We start from the raw sequence: 24,923 nt of genomic DNA on the forward strand, positions 1-24,923 counted from the left end.
GTTCAAGCCCTGGTCCGGGAAGATCCCACCTGCTGCAGAACAACTAAGTCCATGAGCCACAACTACTGAGCCTGCGTTCTAGAGGCAACGAGCCACAACTAGTTAGACCTTTTGCCACAACTACTGAAGCCCGTGCATCTACAGCCCATGCCCAGCAACAAGAGAAGCCACCGCAGTGAGAAGCACGCGTACTGCAACGAAGAGCAGCCCCCGCTTGCTGCAACTAGAGAAAGCCCATGCAGCAACAAAGACCCAATGCAGCCAAAAATAAATTTAAAAAAAAAGAAAGAATGGCATAGTATGTCACAATATAGCAGACTATAATATAGTTAACCTGTTTGCCTGCTGTGAGATTTTTATGTATTTAATTTTGAACTATCAAAAATTATTCTCTGATGAACATTCTTGTGCGTATACCTTGTGAACCTCTGTAAGTTATTTCCTTTAAAATTTTTCTAAAAGTGGTATTTTGTAGTCAAAAATCATACTTCTTTTAATTGTTTAAAATATGCCAGACCTGGAAAGTATAATATTTGAAGTAATACAGCCACTAAAAAGACATAATTACTTCCTTCAGAGTACATATAATCTGAATAGGAATAATTGAAAGGTAGTGTGTGATAAAGGCCACTGGTGAGAGTTAGGTGACCTGCCTAAAGGAGACATCAGTGTGACTATAGTGACAGTAAGCATATAAACAAATAATACTGAACACATGGGATCTGTATGGCAATAAGTGGATTTTTTACTATAACCTTTATATTTTGTAGATTTCATTCTAATGATATTAGATGTATAGCAAAATTAATAGGTAAGATAATTCAGCAGCTGTCTGGAGGATATCATGACAAAACTGACAGGTTCAGAAACAAGATAAATTCTTCTGTTGAAAAGATCTGAAATAAAGCTGTATTGAGACTGTCATGACTTCACAAAAGAGATTACTCAGGGACTGTTCCCAAGTTTTTTGTGGTCAGAATTCCAACATAACTGAGAAGAATTATAAAATGAGATATTAGGATCCAAAGGAAGCAAAATATAAGCCATATAGTAAAATGATCTGAATTTATTTATTTAAAATAATTTTTGTAAGTTTTTTGATGTGGACCATTTTTTAAGTCTTTATTGAGTTTGTTACAATATTGCTTCTTGGTTTTTTGGCCCCAAGGCATGTGGGATCTTAGCTCCCCAACCAGGGATCGAACCCGCACCCCTTGCATTGGAAGGTGAATTTAAAAAAAAAAAAAAATTATTTATTTATTTGGTTACACTGATCTTACTTGCGGCAGGAGGGCTCTTTAGTTGCGGCTTGCGGGATCCTTAATTGTGGCATGTGAACTCTTAGTTGTGGACATTACTTGTCCATCTCTAATATTTTGATCAACTTCACCCACTTTCAAGGCCACAAAAGAGCTTCTGATTTGGATTATGTGGCCTCTTTTCTCTTGAAGTTGGGAATGGAAAGAGGAGGACCTGCTCAGAGCAGGACAGAGCTGCCCAATCTTAGTTTCACGTCAACCTGATAACAATGGTACATTGGCCAGAAATTTTTCTACTGAAGTATCTGGGTCTGGTTTCAATGCAGAAATGACTCTGCAGCTGAGACCCCTAGGAATTGAGTGAGGAAATGGATTTGTCCAGAATCCTAACTTACCCAAGTTGTGTGTAATATGAAGTAATTTGGAATCTGGAATGGAAGAGCATAAATGGTAATATTAACTTAAGCCCAGTGAGGAAACACTAAAATACAACTGGTCTCAAGGTCTTTCTCTTCTCCCAGGTCTCGGTTTTCTGGACTCTGCTTTTCTGGTAGAGGAGCCCAGAGGACTGATCATCTCTTGCAGGTCTAAAACCATGGCCCATGTAAGTTGATGTTTCTCTCCTTGTTGAAATATGTGTATTTTTTTTTTGGTCATGTAAGTATTTTCATTAATTTTCCTGATGTTTCCTAACAGAAAGTTCCCTCAAATAACCTGTTTCCTAGCTATTGTTCCAGAGAAATATGTGGCCAAATTACCTGGTACTGTCTCTGTTTGGCCCATTCAAAACTAACTAGTGTTCATGTAATTATTGTCCAAAATTTTCAATGTATTTTAAGTGCCCATTCTTCAATTAAGGGCAGTGATGGAACAGTGGGGTTAAGTTCTTTGAAGTAGAAATTTATGCTATGCAGGTCAGATCTGTAGTTTGGAGATGGAGACAATGGTTCTGTTTAACTATCCATGGTAAGACTTTGAAGTTTTCCACAGATCCGAAATTTCCAGGTAGCTGAGGTGGAATTTATCATTGAATGACCTGAATCTTAATATGGTATGAAATTCCTGCTTTGTATGGATGAGTATATGATTGGGGCTTTGAACATGGAGGTCATGGATTTGGTAGGAAAGCCATGAGACATAAATGCTAAGCCTATTTTGTTGTTGAATGAGACATGCTAAGTTTGTCTAACATCTATATAATTGACCAGCCTTCTTCAGTATCATTTAAATCAATGAATTATCTTTTAGTGCATAATTAGTTACTCTGAAACATAGCATCTTAAAGCAGCAAACATTTATCTCACAGTTTCAGTGAGTTAGATATCTGGATGTTGCTTAGCTTGGCTCTCCTGCTCTGGGTCTCTTACAGGGTTATAATGTGTTGGTCAGGGTTGCAGTCATTTTAAAGCTCAACTTTGAGTGGATCTGCATCCGAAGTCATTGAAGTGGTTGTTGACTTGATCCAGTTCTTCATGGCTGTTGGACTGAGGGCCTCACTTCCTCAGTAGCTGTTGGCTCGCGACTGCTCTTGGTTTATTGTGGTTTTTTTGTTTGTTTTGTTTTGTTTTTTGTCTATAAAATTTATTAACAAAGTTTCACAAACATTTTGAAATTTGCCAAGTTTAAAAGGAGTTATGACAAACTGGCAGAGCCAGGGCTGGAATTTAAGATCTATTTTCCCTGAGTTACTTGCCTTCTAGTACATTAGGTTCTTAACCATGGCTGTACACACTAGAATCACCCCAGAAACTTTTGATAGTACCCCATATCAATTAATCGGATTTTCCAGAGTAGAACCCTGACACATGTTCTCTGGAAAAGCTCCAATACGCAGCCAGAACTGTATATATTCATCATCAACACAAGGTCTCACATGTTATTTAGCTAATACAATTCAGTTTTCAAATAATGTCAAGTGTAAACTAATTTAGTGGCCCCTGGAAAATATAATGAAAAAGAGTAAAACATAGGCTACCCATCTAATTTTAATTATTCTACTTAAAAGGTGGAATGAATTCGATAGCACAACTCTGTTCCTAAGACCTGTCAGTATTATGAATAAAAGTCAACAATATTTAACAACTGATTATCAATTTATTAAAAACATTGATTTAAGCATCTGCAATGGTGACTTCAGCCTCGACTCCTGGCTCAATACTGATGGAAGTGATCTGCTTGACAATCTCAGAAGGACTGTGCAGGTCAGTGAGTCGCTTGTGGATCCTCATCTGGAAACTATCCCAAGTCTTAGAACCTTCACCACAAGGAGTTTTCCTTGTAGTTATTCTCAGAGTCTTGGTAGGCATCCGAACCGGTCCTTTCACTTTGAGATTCTTTTCCTTCGCGCCTCTGATCAGATCAGCACATACCTTCTTCAAAGACTTCACATTGCGGCTGGTGAGGGTGATTCTAATCCGGTGAATCGCCACCTCGAGCTCCACGGTAGTCTTCCCGGTATCTTGACGCGCAGGCTCAGCGGCCATAGCTCACTGGCCCAGCCGCTCCGCGGCATGTGCGATCTTCCCAGACCGGGGCAGGAACCCTCATCCCCTGCATCGGCAGGTGGACTCCCAACCACTGCGCCACCAGGGAAGCCCCTTTCCCGGTATCGTTAAAAGCCATAGCTGTGGTGCGGCTTCCTGACCAACTTGTTTCTCCGCGAGAGCGAACGGCCGTGAGTCAGGAGCAGGAGTGGGCGGCCCGAGGCTCCGCTGCAGCGGCGACCGCGTCTTCCTCCAAAAGGGGTTTATTATGTGGGGCTCTCCTTAGGGCAGCTCACACGTGGTAGCTGGCTTCATCAGAGTGACCAAGTGAGACAGCAAGAGAGAATAAGCAATGTGGAAATCATAGTTTTTTATAAGCTAATGTTGGATGTGACATTCCATCACTTTTCTATATTCTATTTGTTAGAAATAATTCTCTCTCACTGGGTTCAGACCACGTTCAAAGGGAGAGGATTGCATGAGGACATAAATACCAGGAAATGGAGATCACTGGTAATCAATGAGGTTACCTACTACACTCAGAATAAGGAAAGTGTTCAGTGAGAAATGGTAGATGGCAACAAAAATGCATATCATTATATGTAGTTGGTGAAAATAGAACCTTACAATTGTGGAAAACCTCCAAATGTTGTGCATCTAATTGCATAAATTATTAAATCTGATTTATTTATGAAATACAATGTCAGATGCCAAAATAATAAATGGATTTATTGAATCAAGCAAAAATGCTTATGGCAAGATCTAACATAATAGTACTTGATACTTGAAGAAAATCGTATTAATTTTATGCAACCCAGTTTTTAAAATTTGGAGAAATATTTATTTATTGAGAATTTTTGAGGCAGATACCATTTGGACATTATTCTTGTATACGCTTTTTAATTTAGGAGGGAAACATTATTTTGTCCATTTCCAAATGGTTCAGATATTTAGAAGTATCCCAGAATACGGAAGACATTTGACCTGTGTTGGCAGGCTTCTTAAAAAATATGTATACCTTGTGCTTAAGTCTCCTTCCACATCATAGATTGCCAGCCTACATACTTTCATTTTCTCTTTTCCTACGGAGAAGTGCATCAACTCCTGCTTCTGCTTTCAAAGTATTTTCTTTAATTTGCCCAGTGATACATGTGTTTACTGTTTCAGGGATCACTGACATTCAGTGATGTGGCCATAGGCTTCTCTCAGCAGGAGTGGGAATGTCTTGACCTCGTTCAGAAGACTTTGTACCGGGATGTGATGATGGAGAACTATGGTAACTTGGTCTCACTGGGTATGTTCATCTGCTTCAAATAATTTAGATTAATTTAGAATCTGCTCTATAGGCTGTGTATTTTTTCTACTGTAATTTTCAGGGCTGCCTTTCAAGAAACTAGTTACATTTGTTTTTCCTCTTCCCAAAAAAGTGGTCTGAGCTTTGTCAGGTTAGAAATGGCAGCTCCATTAAACACCTTCATCTTCCCTATCCTTCAATCATATTCACATCTCCATGTGTTCTTTTTTTATATTTGCATCTCTTCCATAATGACCAAGCAGCTAAATTAGATATTTGTGGCATATACTGTATAACCATGGTCAAAGGATCCAAGTTTTTTATTCATTTATGCTCCAGATGGCTCTAATACTCCATTTTAAGATCTGAAACAGTTTCAGGGATATCAGCTTGACAGAGGGTCCTAAATTGCTCTTGGTATCAAAAGAGCCTCTACAATTTATATGGTGATGGATTGCATAATTGGAATTTATTTAAAACTGTACCAAAAGCAGTCATTTCTTAAAACAAAGTTCGTCTGATTTGTGGTTGAAAGTTGTAATACATGAAAATTACATTCAAAATGGAATGAATATCTTATAGCTCTCTTTTCTTGTATCTTCTAGTGACATTAGAGCATAAGAATAATAATAGCTAACTTTTTTTTTGCGGTACGTGGGCCCCTCACTGTTGTGGCCTCTCCCGTTGCGGAGCACAGGCTCTGGACGCACAGGCTCAGTGGCCATGGCTCACAGGCCCAGCCGCTCCACGGCATGTGGGATCTTCCCAGACCGGGGCATGAACCCACATCCCCTGCATCGACAGGCGGACTCTCAACCACTGCGCCACCAGGGAAGCCCAATAGCTAACATTTTGATTACTGTGTAGTAGTCATTATTCTAAGCACATTATGTGATTTAACTGATTAAAATAACTGAGAATATTAACTGATTTAATTCCCCCAACAGTACTATTATTATCCCCATTTTATAAATGAGAAAACTGAGGTATAGTGGATTTAAGTGAATTATTCGAGGTTATACCCAGCTGGAAGGTAGCAAAGGCAGGAATTGATCCCAGTCTTCAAAATATGTTTTTAACCACATTATGTTTGCTCTCTAGAGTTAGAGGACATATGAGTTTGAATTTTAAATACAGCAAAACAAAAACTTTACCTTACCTAACTGACCTCTTATTCTTTAATTTTCTCATTCTTCTCTAAAATAGTCAATATCATTATGATCTTTTATTATCATAATTATAATTTTACCTTGATTAGTTACAATTTATTTCTCAAACCTGTGGCATTCTTTTTTCTTTAAAGCAGGCCATTCCATTTCTAAGCCAAATGTAATTACCTTACTGGAGCAAGGAAAAGAACCCTGGATGTTTATGAGAGAAAAAACAAGAAGTTGGTGTACAGGTAAGTAAGAGCAGGTCAGGCAGAAGTCATTTGTGTAAGTGATAGCCCAGGTGGTAAATACACCTGGTAAACACATCCTTGAAACATTAGTTGGAAAGCTCCCTTTTCAGTGAAGGAAAGTCTTGTAATGTGAAGAGGAAGTATCTCAACTTCATCTTAAGCTCATTAATCATTCACTGTGTTATTTTTCTCATATTCCCCTCCCAATTTCATGCTAGTCACTTTCCTTCCACAGTGTAGTCATTTACCTGTATTTTGGACCAGATTCTTTCCAGATCCTCTTTTTCAATGTGACTCTTGTCTAAACATACATTCATTCCTATACCTGGAAAATATTTGAATAGTCTGAGCTGGCACTGTGCTTGGCATAATCAACCCAGTAATACTGAATAGGGCAGATAATGTTCTTGCAGTAATGGAGATTATACCATGTTAAGAAAGAAATTAACATGAAATAAATAGATAAATAATATAAGGTAGTGAAATATGTTATAAAGGACACTAACAAAGAACACAGTAAATTTAGGTAAGGTAGCATGATCAAGAACCCTTTCCTAACGTTTGTGCAGAGACATGAAGTAAGGTCACAGGCTTTTTGACTGTATGAGAAAGCACAACCAAGGAGAGTGAACCACACATGCAAAGGCCCTCAAGGGGGATGAGGTTTGTGTGTTTGAGGAGTAGCATCTAGATCAGTTAGTGAATGGTGACTAACAGGACATGAAGCTAGTATGTTAGGAAGGAAAAGATCTATTAGATTTTGTGGATCCTTATGAAGAATTAGTAGAATTGTTTTCTAAGAGTAGTTAGGATCCCTAATCTGATTTAGATTTTTTGTCTTTGTTTTTTAAATATGATTTTCACCTTTTCTTTAATCATAAGACTTACACAGAAGCCTAGATAAAACAACTATAGGTTAAATTGTAATTCATTTTCATATCCTTTTCAAATATTTCTTTATTCTTATTTGTGTTAACATTGAGCTGTTGGATTTATTCTCATTCTTTCTAGGTTTGTATTCTTTCATTATTTTTCATTTATTTGAAATTTACTTGTGAGCTCTATCGTCCAATTCTGAGTTTTTCTAATTCTCATTTATGATTTTTCTTATCTAAAAGTTTTTTCTTGTCTTTTAGCATGTTATTGAATAGTATGGTATAGTTTTTTTCCCTGTTTTCAGGGCATTTGCTTTAGATGTATATATATTGTCTCTATAACTGTCATTAACTTTAGTCATATAATTTCTTGTATAGAAGTTGACCTTGGGCCTTTTTGCGGGGTGGGGGGTCATTTATATATGAGATTAATTTTCCTCAGTTTTGAGAAAGGAGTCAAGATTCTGGATACCTTTTCTAAATTAGTGATTTTAAGGGCTCCCTCTTCTGTTTATTTTTTTTAAGCATTCAAATTATCATGGCTTGGGGAATGAATGGAGCTATTCAGGAGCATAGTTTTTTTATAATATTATAATTAAGATGGTATTGATCAGATTTAAATTGTTACAGATTAAGATGTTAATTGTAATTCCCAGGAAAACCATTAAGAAAATAACTAAAAAATATATAGTAAAAGAAATAATAAAGGAAATCAAATGGCATCCTAGAACATATCTATTTAACACAAAAGAAGGTAATAATTAAGAGATAGAAGGGGAAGAAAGGCCTAAGACACATAGAAAATATGTAACAAATTTTAACCATAAATTCTATCAGTAATTATATTAAAGGTAAATTTGAGTGCACACTCCATTTAAATGACCAACGTAGGCAGAATGGATTAAAAATAAAAAACATTATCCAACTGTAAGAAATACATTTTAGAGTCAGAAACACAAATAGGTTAAAATAAAGGTCCAGCCACATGGGGAAGCAGCTGGTCAGTTTCTTAAAATGTTAAACTTGGAGTTACCATCCAGTCAATAGGGTGCACTCCCTTATAGTTTTTAGATCTTTGCCCAAATATCCTTTTAGTGGGGTTTTGCAGTGAGCCTTTCCCCTGATCCTAGCCATCCTGAATCTTCTTTCCAATTTCATTTTCTTCTTTAGCAATTTCCATCTTCTGGCATGCCATGTGATTTACTTGTTTTTCAGGCTAATGAAGGCCATGCTTTTCTTCTCATCTCTTTCCTTCATAGCTAGCTACATACTCTAGAAAATTGGAAACGTACATCTCACAAAAGCTTGTACATGGCTGCTCATAGCAGCATTGTGTATTAATAGTCAAAAAGTGTAAACAACCCAGATTTCCCACTATAATCAAGATACACAACATTTACAGCACATGAAAGGTTTCCATTGTTTCCCTTCCCAATTAATTTCCACGCCCCATGCCCACTCCCATTCAAACTACCACTAATCAACTTTCTGTCAATGTACATTAGATTAGCCTTTTAAAATAATTTTATAAATATGGAATCATACATTATATATTCTATTATGTTTTGCTTCCCTTGGTCGGTATAATGACTTTGAGGTATGTCTATATTGTTGCGTGTGTCACTACTTTGTTCATTTTTTTGTTAAGTAGTATTCTGTTGTTTGGATAGACCACAATTTATGTTTCTGTTCACCTACTGATGGACTTTTGTGTTGTTTCCGGTTTGGGACTAGTTATGAGTAGAACTGTTACGAATATTTGTGTACATGTATTTTTATAGGGTGAATACCTAAGAGTGGAATTGTTGAGTAGTAACTGCATGTTAAACAATTTTAGAAGTTCTGCACTGCTCCATTCCTCTTACTCCATTTTCTTTCCAACACTTGGTATTGTCAGTCCTTTAAATTCTAGACATTATAGTTGGTATGTAGTGGTATCTTTTTGCATTTCCATGATGACTAATGATCTTGAGTTTCTTTTATTTACTGATTATTCATATTTTTTGGAGTGTTTATCCAAATCTTTAGCCATTTGAAATCATTCTTTTCTTATATTTGAGGGGTAACTGTTCTTTATTTTGGAACAAAAGGAAGTCTTTTTGAAACATTAAAAACTTTTTCCCACAATGTGACTTACCTATTAATTTTATTAACAATATCTTACAAGGCGTTTTTAAATTGTTATGAATTCCAATTTATCAAATTTCTCTTTAATGATTTTTTTGGGGATATACTATCCAAGAAATCTTTGCCTACCCCAAGGTGGCAAAGTTTTTTCCCTGCTTTTTCTTGACCTTTTATAATTTTTGCTTTTATGTTTAGTTCTATTATATATCCATTTTGAGTTAATTTTTTATTACGGTGTGAGTAGGGTTCAGGACTCATGTTTTCCCTATGGATACCCAGTTATTCCAGCACCATTAAAAAAAGAATTTCCTTTCCCCTTTGGATTGCTTTGGCACCTTTGTCAGAAATGAAATCACTGTATCTGTATCTGTTTCTGGTCTCCACTGTGTTTTTCATGTTGGCATAGAAAGTGAAAGTCTTAAAAAAAAAGAAAGTCTTGTGGTAGGTTTTTTCATTTGTGACCTTTGTTGAATTGAGGTAGTTTTCTTTTGTTCCTAGTTTGCTGATTTTTTTTTAACTGTGAATGGGTGTTCAATTTTGTCAAATGCTTTATCTGAATCTATTAAAATGATTTTTTTCAAAACTTTGCATTTCTTGTCCCTTCGTAATCTTCCTCCTCTGTCTTCCTCCAACTTCCTTAGGTATGCAATGATCTACTTTCTACTTTCTATCACAATAGAGTTGATTGCATTTTCTGTAGTTTTATACAAACAGAATGATAGTGTGAAGTTTTTCATCTTCCTTCAGTCAGCATAATTAGGTTGAAGTTCATCCATGTTGTTATGTGTATTTTACTCAGTACTATACCAGTATTTGGTTATACCACAATTTGTTTATTCATTATCTGCTGATGGACATTTTTGGTTTTTAGCAATAACAAATTAAGATGCTGTTGACATTTGTTCATAAGGCTTTGAATGAATATATGCTTTCATTTCTTTTGGCCAAATACTGAGCAGTTGAATGCCTGGATTGTATGGTTAAATTTGTAAGATTTTAAATTTAGATTTAGATAAATAAGATTATAAATTTAAATTTGTAAGAAACTATTTTACAGTGTTTCTATACCATTTCACATTTCCACCAGCTGTAAGAGAGGTCTGGATCCTCCATATCTTATGAACAATTGGTATGGTCAATCTTTTTAATTCTGGCCTTTCAAGTAAGTATATAGTGGCATTTTGTTGTGGTTTTAATCTTTTTCTCCATAATAACTAATGATGTTGAGTATCTTATTTGCTATCTTCTTGAGTGCAGTATCTTTTAAAATCTTTTGTCTGTTTTATTAGGTTGTTTTCTTATTGAACTTGTAAGTTATTTTTCATATTCTACATTAAAAGATATCCTTTTTGAATATTCTTTTGTTTACTATGATTTTTCCTTTCATTCTTGTAGCAGTGTGTTTGGGAGAACAGAAGTTTTGAACTTTGACAAAATCAAGTATATCCATTTATTCTTTATGAATCTTGGTTTTTGGTGTTGTATCTAAGAATTCTTTGCCTAGCCCAAGGTCACACATTTTTTCCTATTTTCTTACAAAAGTTTTACAGTTTTATGTTTTACATTCAGGTCTGTGATCCCTTTTTTTTTTTTTTTTGCGGTACGCGGGCCTCTCACCGCCGCGGCCTCTCCCATTGCGGAGCACAGGCTCCGGACGCGCAGGCCCAGCGGCCACGGCTCACGGGCCCAGCCGCTCCGCGGCATGTGGGATCCTCCCGGACCGGGGCACGAACCCACGTCCCCTGCCTCGGCAGGTGGACTCTCAACCACTGCGCCACCAGGGAAGCCCTGTGATCCATTTTTTAGTTCTTTTTTTTTTTTTTTTTTTTGCGGTACGCGGGCCTCTCACTGCTGTGGCCTCTCCCGTTGCGGAGCACAGGCTCCGGACGCGCAAGCCCAGCAGCCATGGCTCACGGGCCTAGCCGCTTCGCGGCATGTGGGATCTTCCCAGACGAGGACACGAATCCGCATCCCCTGCATCGGCAGGCGGACTCCCAACCACTGCGCCACCAGGGAAGCCCTTAGTTCATTTTTGTTTATCAAAGTATGGATTCTTTTTTGGCATATGGATATCCCAATTGTTCCTGCATCATTTCTTGAAAAGACATTTCATTTCTTGAAAAGACTATCCTTTCTTCACTCTATTACCTTTGAAATGATGAAAGTAAGTTTTTCATATATGTATGGATCTATTTCTGATCATCGCTATGGTCTGAATGTTTCTACCCCCAGTATTATATTGAAATCCGAACCCCCAAAGATGATGGCATTAGGAGGGAAAGGCTTTGGAAGATGCTTAGGTCATGAAGGTGGAGCACCCATGAGTGGAATTAGTGTTCTTATTAAGAGTTACCACAGAGATTACTCACCCCTTACACCATATGAGGATGCATTGAGAAGGCACTGGCTATGAACCAGGAAGAAGGCCTTCACCAGAATATGACCATACTGGTCCCTTGATCTTGGACTTCTCAGCCTCTGGAACTGTGAGAAATAAATTTCTGTTGTTTATAAGCTACCCAGTCTTTATTTTTTGTTATAGTAGCCCAAAAGGACTAAGACAGGCATTACGTATTACCTTTTTTATATATTGATGGATTCTGTTAGTTAAGATAGTGTTTAGTATTTTGCATATATGTTTACAAGGTTTTATAGTGTGTAATTTTCACTTCTTATACTGTTTTTCACCTGTTTGGTATCAGAGTAACTAGCTGCATAGACTGATTCACTCTTCAATTTTCTGGAATAGTTTGTTTAGAACTGGTAGTACTTCTTCACTAGATATTTGAAACAGTTCACCAGTGATACTGCCTGTGCTTGGAATTTTCTTTGTGGGAAGGTTTTCAAATTGTTTACTAGGTATAGTGTTGCCGCACTGATTTATATCCTTCTCATGCATGTGTTGTTGTTGGTAAGACTGAATGTTGTACTGATCTATACCCAAATACCAAATTAGGAAATCTTCTGGCTGTTTTTGTCCCAGCATTCCCCCCTTTGCTCTCCAGTTTGGCATTGCTCCCTCTCACTGTTCTTATATCCAGAAACATTGTGGAGTTTCTGTTGGAATTTTTGTAGCCCACGCTTACCCCACAATAACTGGGATCTGCCCTTGAAGCAAGGACATGAGAGTGAGTTAAGCAAGAAACTCAGCTCAGTCTGGGTTGTTTTGTAAAGTCTGGTTCCTTTCCAAAGCCCTCCTGCTTTTATTTACAGCCCTTATGTAGTTAATTTTTGTATTTTGTCAAGTGTTAATAGTTGAAATCAGAGAGGGGGCAGGCTGTAGGAACTTCATGCTACCATACTGGAACTAGAACTTCTTCAAATAAGGAGTTATTTAATGATGAGAAATAATTTTTTTCTCTTGTATCATTGCTGATTCATTGCTTTTTATTGCATGGTTTATTATCTGTCACAGTCATTTTTATGCTACTGTCTTTTTAGTTTTGGCCAGTCAAAACTCTCCAAGCCTTTGAATTCTTCCTCTCTTTTTGGCATAAGATTTCTAGGGTTATGCCTGCTGGCGTCCTAAATTTTCCCTTTGTCCAGTTATGCTGTATCCATATGTTAGATCTAGATATTGAGAAATTACAATATAGGTGTTGAAATATGCTTATGACACTTCTTAATTTTTTCCTGGCAGCTTTTTTTCTGTTTATTCTGTAGCATCTGGTTGGTTTAGGCTTTCTCTTCTGTGTTCAATTTTAATAAATTTTCCTAGAAAGTTATCCATACTTTCAAAAGTATTCACATAGTACCCTTGTAATTTAAATAAATTCCTCTGTGGTTCTTTTTTTTTTTTTTAAAGATTAATTATTTATTTATTTTGGGCTGTGTCGGGTCTTAGTTGTGGCGTATAGGATCTTCCGTTGCGGCACACAGGTTCTTTGTTGAGACATGCAGGGTTCTCTCTAGTTGTAGCGTGCAGGCTCCAGAGCACATGGGCTCAGTAGTTGTGGCACGTGGGCCCAAGGGCACGTGGGCTCTGCAGTTGTGGTGCACAGGCTCCACAACGCGTGGGCTCCATAGTTGCAGCAGACGGTCTCTCTAGTTGTGGCACGTGGGCTCAGTAGTTGCAGTGCGTGGGCTTAGTTGCCCTGCAGCACGTGGGATCTCAGTTCCCCGACAAGGGATCGAACCCGCATCCCCTGCATTGGAAGGCAGATTCTTAACCACTGGACCACCAGGGAAGTCCCCCTCTGTGGTTCTTGTTTTCCTCTTTTCTTATTTTTATTTGTTTTTAACTGTCTTTAATTGGTTTATCTAATATTTCTTATAATGATTTTTTTAAAGCACCAGCTCTTTATTTGTTAATGTTACTGTTTTCTAACTCATTATGTTCTCCTTTTATCTTTATTTTTATGCCTCCCTCTATTTTGTTGTTTATTTTCTACATATTAGGCTTTGATCCTCAACTCACCTTTTTTTTTTTTTTTTTTTTTTTTGCGGTACGCAGGCCTCTCACCGCTGCGGCCTCTCCCGCCGCAGAGCACAGGCTCCGGATGTGCAGGCCCAGCAGCCATGGCCCACGGGCCCAGCTGCCCCGCAGCACATGGGATCCTCCCGGACCGGGGCACGAACCCGTGGCCCCCGCATCGGCAGGCGGACCCCCAACCACTGCGCCACCAGGGCAGCCCTCAACTCACCTTTTTTACAGAGATAATTATTTTAAGTTTTGAGCTCTCTGCATGGTGAAATGGAATGCCCAAGATTCTGATATGTGCTTATTTTCTGTGTAGTCCATTTACTAGAACTCTTTTATTTCAGTTTTTTCTTTCCATAGTGATCTAGCATTTTTGGAGAGGGCATTTCCATTTCCAGATAAAGAGCTTTTGGTTTTCTAATATTTATTAATTTCTATTGTTACTCAATTTTGAAGAGTGTTGTTAATATTATTTCAACTTTTTGTACACATACCATACTCTAGTTACAAGAAGATTTTTTTTTGCCCTCAACTCATAGCTCCCTCATTAAACACTTTGGATTTTGCTCAAGATTACTTCATACAGATTTTTGTCATTCAGCCCACAACTGCCAATTCTTTTTAATATAATTCTTGGCATTCTTCTAGACTCTTCTATATAATTCAAATTCCATCTTTTGCCCAAAGTCCCTAAGTGTTCAAAATACCATACAACTGGTATACCTGGTATATGTCAGAGAATTGATGGACATACTTTTCTGGGGATGACTAGAATGGTTGGCCTTGTTTAAAAGGGAAAGCTAGAGAGGATCTGAGAAAAGATATGAAGGAATGAAACAGGTTGAACATATGTAAGGATCATAAATAATAAAGTGTCAGGGGAGGAATAACTAAGTAAAGACTCTCAGTATCTTAATGTGTTATGAAGAACAAATAAAAGCACACGTGGCTATGCATAGGAGGGAAAGAGTCACAGTGGCAGAAATCTGTATTTTTAGGGGAATTGTAATTGAAGAATGATCAGGTATAATTGCTTTTTTAAATTTTATATGTGTATATATTTATATTTTAGATGGAAGTGGTATTTAGAGCTGGCTGATACTGGCTCTCTAGGGACAAGATTTTACTTATCATCCCTAAGTCCAGGTTCAATTACATTACACTGATAGCTTGGAATTGCCTGTGGTGGGAGTATTTACACCATAGACATTGGCAAACACTACAAATCAGGGCTGGATGTGTTCTGTGCGTGTCTTTGTTTACCAGTGCTCTACTGCATAAATTTACTTTTTCTGAGCCCTCCTTTTAAATTTTCAAGTTTTATAACTGTATTTTAGAGTTCTTTAAACCATCTCTAATGGGTGAAATTTTCAATTTTCTCTTAATTCTATAAAATGTTTTGTGGTCAAAGAAACTTTTTTTCCTATTTGTTTTAGATTTGGACTCAAGATATGAAATAATCAGGAATGGAAAAACATACATTTATACAAAACGTTCATCTCTTACTCTACATCACAGAATTGATAATGGAGAGAAACCATATGAATATAAGGAATGTGGGAAGGCCTTTAGTCGTCATACAGACCTAAGAGTACATCAAATAATTCATACTGGTGAGAAACCATATGAATGTAAAGAATGTGGCAAGGCCTTTAGTCGTCATACAGACCTAAGAGTACATCAAATAATTCATACTGGTGAGAAACCATATGAATGTAGGCAATGTGGCAAGGCCTTTAGTCGTCTTACAGACTTTAAAGTACATAAGAGAATTCATACTGGTGAGAAACCCTATGAATGTGAAGAATGTGGGAAGGCCCTTAGTCGTGCCTCAAACCTTGCTCAACATGGAAGAGTTCATACTGGTGAGAAATCCTATGGATGTAAGGACTGTGGGAAGGCCTTTAGTGACGTTGGAACACTTAGAATACATCAGAGAATTCATACTGGTGAGAAACCCTATGAATGTAAGGAATGTGAGAAGGCCTTTAGTCAAGCCTCAAACCTTATACAACATGACAGGATTCATACTGGTGAAAAACCCTATGAATGTAAAGATTGTGGGAAGGCTTTTAGTCATGCTTCACATCTTGTTAGACATGAGAGAATTCATACTGGTGAGATACCCTATGAATGTAAGGAGTGTGGAAAAACTTTTAGGAGTAGCCATCAACTTACTATACACCACAGATTTCATACTGGTGAGAAACCCTATGAATGTAAGGCATGTGGGAAGGCGTTTAGTGTGTATGGACGCCTTACTCGACATCAGAGTATTCACAGTGGTGAGAAACCTTTTGAGTGTAACAAATGCGGGAAGTCCTTTAGGCTCAGTTCAAGCCTTAAAGTACATCAGAGTATTCACACTGGTGAAAAACCCTTTGAATGCCACAAATGCGGGAAGTCCTTTAGACTTAGTTCAATGCTTAAGGTACATCACAGAATTCATACTGGAGAGAGACTTTATGGGATATATGTATAGTAGACAGTGGAATTATACCACTTGAGAGTTTAAATGAAGAGAATATGAGAAGGATTTTACATGGTTTGGTTCTTATAAAGCATCAAATAATTTCGGCTGGCAGGAACTCCTTGGAATTTAAACAGTGTTTTCAGTTTTTCAGTTATGATCCAAATACTGTTCACCTTCAGAGAATTTATACTGTACTTTACATTAGAAAGTCTTTTATGGCATTCCCCCTTTTTCACTATTCACTGAGTGCCCAGGCTCTTTGGCCAAGGTTGCAAGGCAGATAAGTACCACCAAGAAAAAGACCAGTGCATCATTTGAGGTCATGAAGAATAGTAAAAATACACCCCAGGATCAAGTAGAACAGTGTTTACTTATAGCAAGAGAGGAGATAGGATGCACAAGATCTAGTTCCTTGCAATGTGTCAGTAACCCATAGCCAGCCGATCAACTCCACATCTGACAACGGCAGTATAGCTGCACACAGCCCACTTTGTTCTGCAGTGGCAGAACACAAACTCCTTCCCTGTGGGGTGTGACATCCAGAAAACTGGGGGTGTGCCTGAGTGCCACTAACACCCGTGATTAAGCAGAACAAAGGAGTACGCATTGAGTCTGACACAGAGATAGCTATTCATGGCAATAAGCCCAGCAGAGGCTTGAGGGTTCTCTATTTTTTGGTAAAGAAGTATGCAGCCCCAACAAGGACCATCTTTTTTTCCCACCAGCTTTACTGAAGTATGATTGACAAAGAAAATAAATTTAAGGCATACAAGTGGTGCTAAAGGGGAATGTTTGGCTATAAATGCTTATATTAAAAAACAAAAGAGGTCTCAAATTAACAACCTAACTTTACAGCTTAAGGAACTAGAAAAAGAACAAACAACACAAAGCTAGCAGAAGGAGAAATAAAGAATAGAGCAGTGATATATGAAATAAGAGAACAGAATAACAACAGAGAAAATCTTAAAACCAGAAGTTCTTCAAAAAGATCAACAAAATTGGCAAACCTTTAGTTAAATGAGCTAAGAAAAAATGGAGGAGACTCAAATTACTAAAATCAAAAGTGGAAGTGGGTAAATTAACTATACTTGAATTTTTAAAAAGTTGTGCTACAAAATTAAAAAATAAATTCACACACAAAAAAGTGTAAGTGGGGAGACATTACTACCAATTATACAGAAATAAAGGGATTATGAGAGTACTATGAACAATTGTATGCCAAAAATTGGATAGCCTAGGTGAAATGGACAAATTCCTAGAAACATAAAACCATGGAGTTAAACATGAATAAATAGAAAACCTGAATAGACTGGTAACTACTCTATAAGTAGTAAGGAAATTGACTCAGTCACAAAAAAAATCTCCCAATAGGGAGTTCACTGGTGGCCTAGTGGTTAGGATTCCGGGCTTTCACTGCCATGGCCTGGGTTCATTCCCTGGTTGGAGAACTAAGATCCTGCAAGCCATGCAGCATGGCCAAAAAAATACCTCCCAACAAAGAAAAGTCCTGGATCTGGTGGCTTCACTGGTGAATTTAAACAAGAACTAATACTAATCTTTCTCAACCTTTTCAAAAAAGTTGAAGAGGAGGGAATACTTCCTAAATGATTCTTTGAGACCAGCACAGCCCTGTTACCAAAGCTACTCAAAAACACTGCAAGAAAGAAAACTACAGAACGTTGTCTCCTATGATCATTGATTTAAAAATCCTCAACAGAGTACTAGCAAACAATTCAGCAGCATATTAAAAGAATTATACAAAATGACCAAATGGGATTTATTCCTGAAATGCAAGGATGGTTCATCATATGAAAGTTCACCAGTGTAATATGTCACATCAACAAAATGAAGGAAGAAAACGATCATCTCAATGCAGAAAAAGCATTTGACAGAATTCAACACCCTTTTATGATAAAAACACTCAACAAAATAGGAACAGAAGGAAGTCATCTCAATCATAACAAAAGCTATATATGAAACTATCTCCACAAAATAAAAGCTATATGAAAGACCCACAGCAAACAATACTTGATAAACGTCAAGATTTTATCTAATATCAGGAAACAAGACAAGCATGCCTGCTTTCACCACTTCTATTCAACGTAGTACTGGAAGTTCTCAGCAGATTAATTATGCAAGAAAAATAAAGGCATCCAAATTCGAAAGGAAAAAGTAAAATCATCTCTGTTTATAGGTGACATGATGTTATATGTAGAAAACCCTCAGGACTCCATAAGAAAGCTGTTAGATCTAATAAATGAATTCAGCAAAGTTTCAGGATGCAAAGTCAACATGTAAAAATCAACTGTATTTCTATACACTAACAATGAACAATATGAAAAGGAAATTTCAAAAACAAGTCCATTTACAATAGCATCAAAAAGAATGAAATAGTGGAATTAACCAATGAAGTAAAAGATTTGTACAATGAAAGCTACAAAACATTGCTGAAAGAAACTATAGAAGACATAAATAAAAGGAAACACATCCCACGTTCATGGATTAGAAGACTTAATGTTATTAAAATGCCAGTACTAATGAAAGCAATCTACAGATTCGATGCAATTCCTATCAAAATCCCAATGATGTTTTTGGCAGAAATACAAAAACCCACCCTAAAATTCATATGGAATCTCAAAGGACTGCCAGTAGCCATAACAATCTTGAACAAATCTGGAGGACTCACACTTCTTGATTTCAAAACTTACTACAAAGCACCAGTAATCAAAACAGTATGGTACTTGCATAAAGACAGACATATCAACAAATGGAATAGAACAGAGATCCGACAATCCCTTATGTATATGGTCAAGTGATTTTTGGGAAGGCTGCCAAGACCATTCAATGAGGAAAGCACCATTTTTCCACAAATGGAACTGGGAAAACTGGATATCTACATGCAAAAGAATGAAGCTGGACCCTTGCCTAACACCATGTACAAAAACTATTTCAAAACAGATTGAGGGGGCTTCCCTGGTGGCGCAGTGGTTGAGAGTCCGCTTGCCGATGCAGGGGACCTGGGTTCGTGCCCAGGTCCGGGAAGATCCCACATGCCGCGGAGCGGCTGGGCCCGTGAGCCATGGCCGCTGAGTCTGCGCGTCTGGAGCCTGTGCTCCGTCTGCAACGGGAGAGGCCACAACAGCGAGAGGCCCGTGTACAGCAAAAAAAAAAAAAAAAAAAAAAAAAAAAAAAAAAACAGATTGAGGACCTAAACATAAGACCTAAAACAGTAGAACGTTTAGAATAAAACAGGACAAAAGCTTCATGACATTGGATTTGGCAGTATTTTCTTGGATATTACGCCAAAGACACAGGTAGCAAAAGAATATAAGACAAATTGGACTTGATGAAAATTTTAAATACTTTTATATCAAAGGACACTATCCACTTCAAATAATATCATTGAAACTAATGGAATATCATTTTCAATAGATTATTTTTGGAAATTACTTTTCTATAACTACACATCTTCATTAGATGAGAATGTGTAGGTCATTGTCACCTGAAGAAAAAAAAAAAGACACTATCCACAGAGTAAAAAGAGAGTCTACAGAATGGGGGGAAATAGGGCTTCCCTGGTGGCACAGTGGTTAAGAATCCACCTGCCAATGCAGGGCACACAGGTCCGAGCCCTTGTCCAGGAAGATCCCACATGCTGCAGAGCAGCTAAGCCCATGTGCCACAACTACTGAGCCTGTGCTCTAGAGCCCGCAAGCCACAACTACTGAGCCTGTGTGCTACAACTACTGAAGCCTGTGCGCCTAGAGCCCATGCTCCACAGCAAGAGAAGCCACTGCAATGAGAAGCCCATGCACCGCAACAAAGAGTAGCCCCCACTCGCTGCAACTAGAGAAAGCTTGCACGCAGCAACAAAGACCCAATGCAGCCAAAAATAAATAAATAAAATCTATTAAAAAAATAGAATGGGGGAAAATATTTACAAATCGTGTCTGTCAAGCAATTATATCTAAAACTCAACAACGACATAAAAACAAAAATGAGCAAAGGACTTGAACAGACATTTCTCCAAAGAAGATACATGAATGGGGAATAAGCACATGAGAATATGCTTAATATCAATAATCATTAAGGAAATGCAAATGAAAACTACAATGAGGTACCACCTCACATCTACTAAAATGGCTACTATTGAAAAAAAAAAACTACAGAAAAGAACAGTGTTGGAAAGGATGTAGAGAAATTGGAACCCTTCTGCACTATTGGTGGGAATGTAAAGTGGTATAACCATTGTGGGAAACAGAATGTACGTTCCTCAAAAGATTAAAAATAGAATTATATATGATCCAGCAATTCCACTTGTGCGTATACTTGAGGTCAGGGTCTTTAAGAGCTAGTTGTACACTCATGTTCATAGCAGCATTGTTCACCTTAGCTGAAATGTGGAGGAAACCCAAGTGTCCATATGACAAATGTGGTATATACATACAGTGGAATGTTATTCAGCCTTTAAAAAGGAAATTCAGTAATATGCTAAACAAAGATGAACCTTGAGGACATTCTGGTAAATGAAGTAAATTGTCACAAAAGGCAAATATTGAATGATTCCACTTATGTGAGGTACTTAGTCAAAAATCATAGTAAAAAAAATCAAAAATCATTGTAATGATGGTTGCCAGTGACTGGGGGGAGGGGAGAGTGGGGAATTATTGATTAATAAGTATAGAGTTTTAGTGTTACAAAATGAAGAGTTATGGGATTCAGTGGTGGTGATAACTACACACAATGTCAATATATATAATACCACTGAAATGTATATTTAAAAATGGTTAAGATGGGAATTTTTATGTTATGTGTATTTTAAAACAACATAACAACAAAAATTTACAGACTGGGTAGCTTATTTTTTCATAGTTCTGGAAACTGGAAAATCAAGATGTCATCAGGTTTGGTTTCTCCCGAGGCTTCTCTCCTTGGCTTGCAGATGGCTGCCTTTTCACTATGTACTCACATGGCCTTTTCTCTGTGTGTGTGCATCTCTGGTATCTGTATGTCGTAATCTTGTTATAGGGACATTAGTAAGATTGGATTAGGGTCCACCCAAATGACCTCATGTTAATTTAATTACCTCTTTTAAGCCCTGTATCCAAACACAGTCTCATTCTAAGGTCGGGGTTGGGGGGGGAGGTTAGGATTTTGATATGTGAATTTTGCGGAGGCATATTTAAGTTCATAATGCTAGTCAAACTGATAAAGCAAGGCCTCAAGCATACAAAAAACTATTTGTAGGCAAGATATGCCAAGGGATCAGAGGTTATTTCCCAGAAGCTGTCAAGGTCAGTTCTTTCTTAGAATGTACAGGATTTGGGCAAACCAAGGCTGAGGTGTTAACCCTTTACTACAAGCCATGCAAGCACTAATCCAAAGAAAGCTGATTAAGAAAATAAGGATAACTCGAGATAAAGGGGGATAAAAAGGTGAGCTCATCAGAAATGCACAATAATTTAAAACTTTGTGTAAACCTAATAACGTAACTTTAAAATATATGAAGTAAAAAATAATGACACAAAGGAGAAATAGAAAAATTGGCAATTATAGTGGAGGACTTTAATCCACCTCTCTTAATACAGAGAGAACACGTAAACAAAAAAGTCAGTAGGGCTTCCCTGGTGGCGCAGTGGTTGAGAGTCCGCCTGCCGATGCAGGGGACACGGGTTCGTGCCCTGGTCTGGGAAGATCCCACATGCTGCGGAGCAGCTGGGCCCTTGAGCCATGGCCGCTGAGCCTGCGCGTCCAGAGCCTGTGCTCTGCAACGGGAGAGGCCACAACAGTGAGAGGCCCGCGTACCACAAAAAAAAAAAAAAAAAAAAAAAGTAAAGAGACTATCTGAGTAACATGATGAATGAACTTGACATATATAGAATACCATACCCAATAATGACTGAACACACAATATTTTCCTGTGCATATGAAACAATATAAAAATTGATCATGTGGTCGAGCTATAAATTTCAAGGCATTTTAAAAGATTAGAATTGTCCAGATCATGTCCTCGGAGTAGAAAGGATCTTATATCTTAAAGGGTTTTATCTACAAAAAATTTTTCTTAATGTTGAAGTATTGAAAACTTTCCCCCTGAGATTCGACATGAGACAGGATATTCATAGTCACCATTACTACTCAACATGGTATTGGCAAGCTTAGCCAGTGCAAAGGGCAAGTAGAAAAGACTTAAAGGTTGGAAAGGAAAAAAATAGAATTGTCATTATGTGTACATAGAGTATCTAAAAGAATTTCAGGCAGCTTAGAATGAATATGAAATTAGTAAGGTTGCTGGCTATAATGTCAGTATTTTAAAAATTGTATATATGTACCAGCAACAAACACTTTTAAATGTTATTTTTAACTACAGTTTACAATAGTATTAAAAAAATCAAATACCTAGCAATAAATCAAGCAAAAGACATGCAAAACTTCTACACAGAAAATTATGAACTGTATTGAGATGAAGTAATACCTAAATAAAGAATATATACTGTGTTTGTGGATTGGGAGACTCTTGAAATAATGTCAGTTCTTTGCAATCTGAGTTGTATATTTATTGCACACTATCCCCTCAAAATACCATCAGGCTCTGTGTGTGTGTGTGTGTGTGTAACAAACTGATTCTAAAATACACTTGAAATTGCAAAGGACCAAGAACAGGTACGACAAATTTCAAGAAGCAGGAGGAGAAAGAGGGGAGGAACGAGCAACAACAACAAAACTGAAGGACTTGTACTAGCAGGCATCAACTCTCACTATCCATTATGGCCTTGGAATTATCCATGTGGCCTTGGTTAAGGGTAGACAAATAGTCAACAGATGTAGAGTCCAGAAACAGGCTCACACATGTAAGACAAAGTTAACACTTTGTTATAAATTGGGAAAAGAATCTTTTTCATAAGTATTGCTGGGTGAATTGAATATATGTATGGGAAAAAATCATGATGCCTACTTTACACCTTCCCCACCCCTCATTCATATGAATTGAACTAAATCTGAGAGATTTAGGGGGAAAAACAAAATATGATACTGGGAGTAGGTAGTAATTTTTTTTTTGTCAAGTAGTGATTTTTTAAAAATATAATTTTAGCAAAATATATATATATATATTGTTGGGAGGTTATCTTACTACATTATAAGGCAGTTTAAGGTAAAAATTATGTCATTTTAGTCTTTGTATCACCTCAAGTACTATGATTGCAGGATCTGGCATGCTGTAGGTAATTAGTAAAGGTCTGATTATTTTATCCCAAGTTCTACTTCTAGCAATCAAGTTAAGAAAATATCTACAGAGATTCATAACATGCAAAAACATTCAACCTATATTTTTGATAATCAAAAATTGAAAATAAAATTCTAACAGTAGGCAACAGGTTAATTAATTTGGCTCTGCAATATAAAGACAAATATACCATTGTGAATCAATGATTTTGGTCTGGATTAGTTGCTGAAGAATTAGTGAGTGAAGAATGCAGGCTTAAGGTAAGTATACATAAGTTGGAGATGGTATCTTGTTGAAATTTAGAACATAGGGTCTGTTGTCAGAATTTTTTTTTTTTTTTTTTTTTTTTTTTTTTTTTCTTTTTGCAGTATGCGGGCCTCTCACTGTTGTGGCCTCTCCCGTTGCAGAGCACAGGCTCCGGATGCGCAGGCCCAGCGGCCATGGCTCACGGGCCCAGCCGCTCCGCGGCATATGGGATCCTCCCAGACCGGGGCACGAACCCGTATCCCCTGCATCGGCAGGCGGACTCTCAACCACGTTGTCAGATTTTTAAAATATGAAACTGTTCAGTGTTCATGGCATCTTAGTGCCTTGTTTATTTATTGATAAATGTAGAATATCACCTACTAAATATGAACATCACCTACTAAATATGAGTATCATGGAGAAAGATACTCTATAAGACACTAGTACTTTATCCTACTATATTAATGTAAGTTAGCTGGTTTTACTGATGTGAAGAATGTTACATGTCCCCAAATTGATTATAAAAAATCTTAATAGTGCTATTCCTGTTACTAAAATTTGTGTTTCTCGTGCCTGCTATTTCTTATAGTGCCAACACCCCCCAGTCAAATTTAGTAGCAAAGTTTGAAAGTGCGTTTATTTCTTATTATTTAAAAAAATTCTTTTTAATCAGCAAAAGAGTTTTGAAATACAAACCCAACCCACATTGCCTAAGACTATGGCCTTGGCTCAATTAGTAGAACCCAAAACTGTAAGAAAAAAAAGGGAAAAGAGGACTTTTAAAACCCAAATGAGTAAACTTAACTTATTCCAACTGTTATTTATAAACTAATAAGTTTTATATTAAAATACTTGATTCATGACTAGGTTTTAAAATGAAGCTATGAGATCTCTGATTCTATCTTTATGTAAAAATTAATTTGTAAATGAGCTCTTTAATTGGCTTAAAGGAAAGTAAGTGCTTATAAACCAAACATTTCTAAATACAACAAATTAAAGTTTGAAAGGATCACACGATCCAGGACTAATTTTTAATGAGTGAAAACACGTTTAAGTTTGTTGGTTTAATTAATACACGTTTTTAGAGTCATCAATACTAAGTATAATACGTTGAATGTA

At 37.2% G+C, this 24,923-nt stretch overlaps 1 protein-coding gene across 1 annotated transcript; it reads right to left on the minus strand.

Moving 5' to 3' along the window:
* Window positions 1-3,370: 3,370 nt before the first annotated feature.
* On the minus strand, window positions 3,371-3,742 carry LOC308605746 (small ribosomal subunit protein uS10-like; the record flags this gene model as incomplete). Its single annotated transcript, XM_081216026.1, has 1 exon — window positions 3,371-3,742. One exon carries the CDS (start codon window positions 3,740-3,742, stop codon window positions 3,371-3,373), a length of 372 nt encoding a protein of 123 aa, XP_081072152.1.
* Window positions 3,743-24,923: the final 21,181 nt, after the last annotated feature.

The sequence above is a fragment of the Mesoplodon bidens genome, assembly GCF_964165515.1.
Source record: "Mesoplodon bidens genome assembly, chromosome: 18".
Classification (NCBI taxonomy): domain Eukaryota; kingdom Metazoa; phylum Chordata; class Mammalia; order Artiodactyla; family Ziphiidae; genus Mesoplodon; species Mesoplodon bidens.